Source organism: Chlamydotis macqueenii, chromosome 4 (genome assembly GCF_036417535.1).
Source record: "Chlamydotis macqueenii isolate bChlMac1 chromosome 4, bChlMac1.mat, whole genome shotgun sequence".
In the NCBI taxonomy this organism is placed as follows: Eukaryota; Metazoa; Chordata; class Aves; order Otidiformes; family Otididae; genus Chlamydotis; species Chlamydotis macqueenii.
Window position 1 is genome coordinate 6,257,125 of NC_141559.1, and position 5,379 is coordinate 6,262,503.

The 5,379-nt window shown below is 55.8% G+C and overlaps 1 protein-coding gene across 1 annotated transcript; it reads left to right on the top strand.

Annotated features, from left to right (window-relative positions):
- The first annotated feature begins 623 nt into the window (after nucleotides 1-623).
- LOC147600824 (uncharacterized) lies at nucleotides 624-3,535 on the top strand. Its single transcript, XM_086746646.1, has 3 exons — nucleotides 624-819; nucleotides 2,618-3,373; nucleotides 3,519-3,535. Exons 1-3 carry the CDS (start codon nucleotides 624-626, stop codon nucleotides 3,533-3,535), a joined length of 969 nt encoding a protein of 322 aa, XP_086602772.1.
- Nucleotides 3,536-5,379: the final 1,844 nt, after the last annotated feature.

The following is a 5,379-nucleotide window of genomic DNA, read 5'->3' on the forward strand; positions in this document are numbered from 1 at the left end:
GGTGGGGAGAAACCAGACAAAGATGAAGAAGGAAGCGCAGAGGGTCCTGCTCCCACTCTTCCTCCGAATGAATGACCAGATCGGGAGCGTGGCCAAGGTGCAGTGACTGCGACCGGTGTCGTGGGGAAGGGTGTGCTGACACCATGGGCTTCTGTGCCTTCTCTGAGCCTCTGCTTCTCTTCAGGCCTCCAGGGAAGCCCTCCTAGCTGCTGCAGAGCTCCTGAAGCAGAAAGAGCTCAAGGACCTCACCCGGACGGAGCAGACATGGAAGACTGCAGTGTGCTTGGTGAGAACAACCCCAAATCTTAAGATCCAGGCTGGATGAGGGCTGCCTTGTGTGCCCAGGACTGTGGGCTGTGCAGCTCTGCCTTCCCTGCTCTGCTCCAGCCCGGAGCCCAATGCCTGGAGCTGCATCTTCCTTCCCTGCCTTCAAGCACAGAGCCCCCAGGAGCTCTTCTGCAGGCCCCTCTCCCCTGCTCGCTGCCCCCTGGGTGCTGAAGTCTCCTCCCTGCCCATCCGGGGACCTGGCAGCGGGACAGAGGGATCTCAGTACCTCCGGGCTCCCTCTGCCTCTGGCTCTCTCTGAACCCCAGCCCCACAGGGCTGCTGGATGGAGACGGAAAATGCCGGGAGGGAAGGGCAGTGCTGGTAGGAAGGACTGCTCCAGCCGGCTGGGGAGGGTTGGTGCCAGCCCCGTGCCCTTGTGCTCTCTCCAGCTGGCGCACAACAGGAGCAGGGTGGAAGAGTACCTGCAGCAGTGCCTGCCGTACTTGAAGGACTCTCAGGCCACCGTGCGAGAAGCCGCTGTCAGGTTCATTGGTGAGACGCAGCCCCTGGGGAGCCTCTTCTGGCAGCCTGGCCCCAGTCCCTGCTGTTGCACTGGCAACAAGGGGCAGCCTGTGGCTACCAGAGCCCTGAGGAGGGCCCAGCACCATGCAGCTGGGCTCGCTGGGAGCCTCGCTCGGTCCCACCACCCTCGGGGACTGTCCTTCCCTGGGGTCAGCCCTGCTGAGGGGGAGGAGGGGGTGCAGCCACCCTGCAAAGTGAAGGTCTGACAAGAGATCTGTGCCTAGGGCTTGCAGCACAGCATCTGAGGGACCAAAGCTGGGAGAAGCTGTGCGATATCTGCAATGGTGAGGAGGGGCGGTGCTGTGCTGGCTGGGGCTGGTGGGGAAGGGGACAGAGCCTGTGCAGGGCGCTGTCATGCCTGGAACTGCTGCCGGAAGACACTTCGGGGGCAGAAGAACGTGTCAGGGGGCACAGGGCATTCGTCTCGCCTCCTCTCCTGGCCAGGGAATGAGATGGTTGGGCTGGCATGGTCTGGAGGGGACTCCTGGGGGTCTGTGCAGGCAGTGGGGGTTCATCGCTGCTCTGCTTGCTTCTCTTGCAGCTCTCCTGCCCTTGAGGAATGACCCTGAACCCTCAGTCAGGTTCCTGGCAGCTCAGGCTGTCTTCATCCTGACCGAAGAGATGCCAACATCAAGATGGATGCCAACATCAAGATGGAGCCTGCTGTCACTGTGCTGCTGGTGCTGTGAGCCTTTGAGAGATTAAATTCTCCTCTCAAAAATGGCTGTGTTAAAATACATTTTAAAAAAATAAATCTGGAACAACAAGGCCAGTCCCATGCAATCCTTGCCACAGGGCCCACCTGGAGGGTGCTGAGCAGACACTGTCACTGCTTGCCTCTGCTGCTGCCTCAGGACATCACACCCGGAGCGAGAGTGTCTCTGTTACAAAGCCCCAGCTGCCCCACTAGACTACAAAACCCGGAGGGGAGGAGGAGAGAAGCTGTAGCCCAAGCTGCCCCTCCTGTGAGACCTCAGGGCACGAAAAGGCACCTGTGTCTGCCAAGCTGGCAAGTCGTCCTGTGTCCCGTCACAAAAACTCCGTGCTGTACTGGGGAGCTGTGCTGGTTTGGGCTGGGATAGAGCTAATTTCCTTCACAGTAGCTGGTATGGGGCTATGTTTGTATTCCACACCATTTCTGTCAGGCTCAGGTCCCTCACTATCCAATCCATCCTCATGAGCCACCACTCCCCTTCCCATCCTTTGCCACAACACACAGGTGGCATTTCTGCCCCTGCCCAATATCCCTGAAACGCCCACAAAATATCCCGTGAGTCCCTTTGCTCCCTGACTTTGGGGTCCACCTGTTCTGGTGGTCACTCATGACAGCAAAGGGGTGGCGTCGTGTGGAGTTACTGGGCACCAAAGCCAGCTCAGCTTGGAACCAAGAGGTTCCCCTCGCTTTCCAGGTCCAAAGTACCATTTTTTGCATCCAGCCCGTCCTTCAGCACCCAAAGCCCCGTTTTTAGGCCCCAAATGCTCATTGCAAGGGCATTGTAGCCCAAGCTGCCCCTCCAGGCAGCTACACCCACCAGGCTGTCAGGACCAATTCAATACAGTAGCAGCGGGAGTGGGAGTTGGATCTAGTCTTTTCTCGGGCGAGCTGCTCTCCTATTGACAGGCCCTGACGTCACAGCTTTAAACATGGTCCTCACCAGGAAGCGGGCTTCCCCCAAGAAGACTGTGGCAACCCAGACAGAAGGTCTGCCCAAAAATGCGGCAGTTCAGGTCTCTGGCTGCAGGGAGTGCCTGAGCCTGCTGCTGCCAGGAGAGGACGGGAAGGACGCCGCCTGTGCGAGGTGTGAGCAGCTGGACGAGCTGCTCAGTCTGGTGGTGGAGCTTAGGGAGGACGTAGAGAGGTTACGGAGTATCAGAGAGTGCGAGCGGGAGATTGACTGGTGGAGTGACTCTCTGCGAGAAAGACGCAGAGATTGCACCCCCCGGACCGAGGGAGTAGTGGACCCTCTCCCTTGCCATAGTCAAGCGGAGAGGGACTGCTTGAGAGGAGAGGAGGGATGGCAGCAGGTCCCAGGTTGGCGTCGCAGGCAACCCCCATCCCGACCTACCTCGGTTCCCCTGGTCCCTCTGTGTAACAGGTTTGAAGCCCTGAAACTGGAGGGAGAGGCCAGTGAGGATGATGTGGGAACGCCGCCTCCTAGCTTGCGTAAGGTGAGGCAGTCGGAGCCACGCTTGAAGACTGCCTCCTCCAAAAAAGAAAGAAGGGTGATAGTTGTAGGTGACTCCCTTCTGAGAGGGACAGAGGGCCCAATATGCCGGCCTGACCCTACCCGTAGGGAGGTGTGCTGCCTTCCTGGGGCCCGGGTCAGAGACATAACCCGGAAACTCCCACAGCTGGTTAGGCCCACTGATTATTTTCCACTCCTCATAGTTCAAGTGGGCAGTGATGAAATTGCACAGAGAAGCCTACGAACAATGAAAAGAGATTTCAGGGGTTTAGGGCGTTTGGTTGAAGGAGCAGGAGCTCAAGTGATCTTCTGTTCTACACCTTCAGGGTCAGCGAGCGGTACGGAGTGGGCTTGGAAAGTTCCATTAATGAATAATTGGCTTAGAGGCTGGTGTCGAGAGAGAAACTTTGGGTTCTTTGATCATGGGGCAGTTTACTCGGCCCCTGGCCTGTCTTCTGTTTGTGGAACCCACCTTTCTCACAGTGGGCAACGAATCCTAGCACAGGAGCTGGCGGGGCTTATCGACAGATCTTTAAACTACCTACGAAGGGGGAAGGGGACAAAACAAGGCCCTCAAGGGAAGAGCCCAGGGGAACGGTGCTTGATCTGGGGCTGAGGCAGCTGTCTCAGCTGAAGTGCATCTACACCAATGCACGCAGCATGAGCAACAAGCAGGAGGAGCTCGAAGCGATTGTGCGGCAGGATAACTATGACCTGGTTGCTATTACTGAAACGTGGTGGGACCACTCCCACGACTGGAATGCTGTGATGGAAGGCTACAAGCTGTTCAGAAGGGATAGATGATAAAGAAAGGGTGGTGGTGTGGCCCTTTATATTAAAGACTATTTTGACATTGAAGAGCTTGGTGTTGGGAATGATACAGTTGAGTGTCTATGGATAAGGATCAGAGGAAAGGCCTGTAGGGGTGACATCGTGGTGGGGGTCTGTTATAGACCACCTAATCAGGATGAAGAGAAGGACGAGGCGTTCTATGAGCAGCTTGAGCGAGTCGCGCAATCGCCAGCACTCGTTCTTGTGGGAGACTTCAACTTCCCTGATATATGCTGGGAATATCATACAGCGCAGAGGAAACAGTCCAAAAGGTTCCTAGAGGGTGTGGAAGATGATAGTTTCCTTATGCAGCTGGTACGAGAGCCTACCAGGGGTGGTGCCCTGATTGACGTACTCTTTACTAACAGAGAAGGACTGGTGGGAGGCGTGAAGGTTGGGCACTGTCTTGGGCAGAGCGACCATGAAATTGTAGAATTCTCTATTCTTGGAGATGTCAGAAGGATGACTAGCAGAACGGCTATCCTGAACTTCAAGAGGGCGGACTTTGACTTGTTCAGGACGCTTGCTGCGAGGGTCCCTTGGGAGTCGCTCCTTAAGGGTAAAGGGGTCCAGGAAGCCTGGATGCTCCTCAAGATGGAGATCTTAAAGGCACAAGAACAGGCTGTTCCTGAATGCTGTAAGGCGAGCCGTAGGGGAAGAAGACCGGTGTGGATGAACCGGGAACTATTGTTGAGGCTCCGGAAGAAAAAGAGAGTCTATGTCCTCTGGAAGAAGGGACAGGCTACTTGGGAAGATTACAAAGAAGTTTCTAAGGTATGCAGGGAGGAAGTTAGGAAGGCAAAAGCTCAGCATGACCTCAGATTGGCCACTGCAGTAAAAGAGAACAAGAAATCCTTTTACAAATATATCAGTGGTAAGAGAAGAAACAAGGAGAATTTACACCCTTTACTTGATGCAGCGGGGAATGTGACCACTGAGGATAAGGAGAAGGCTGAGGTCCTCAACGCCTTCTTTACTTCTGCCTTTAATAGGCAGATCAGTTATCCTCAGGGCACTTTATGCCCTCATCTGGAAGTCTGGGATGCCAGGCTGAATACACCCCCTGTGGTACAGGTGGAGACAGTTAGAGAGCTCCTCCTCCATCTGGACTGCCACAAGTCCATGGGACCGGACGGGCTCCATCCTAGGGTGCTAAGGGAGTTGGTGGGGGTGATTGCCAAGCTGCTCTCGGCCATCTACCAGCGCTCCTGGTTATCTGGGGAGGTCCCGGAGGATTGGAGGCTTGCCGATGTGATTCCCATCTACAAGAAGGGCCGTAGGGAGGATCCGGGGAACTACAGGCCTGTCAGCCTGACCTCAGTACCCAGGAAAGTTATGGAGCAAATCATCTTGGGTGAGATGATATGAGTGGCATCCAGGGGATCAGGCCCAGCCAGCACGGGTTCACGAAAGGCAGGTCGTGCTTGACCAACCTCATTTCCTTTTATGACTGGGTGACCAGACTGGTGGATGAGGGAAAGGCTGTTGATGTGGTCTACCTGGACTTCAGCAA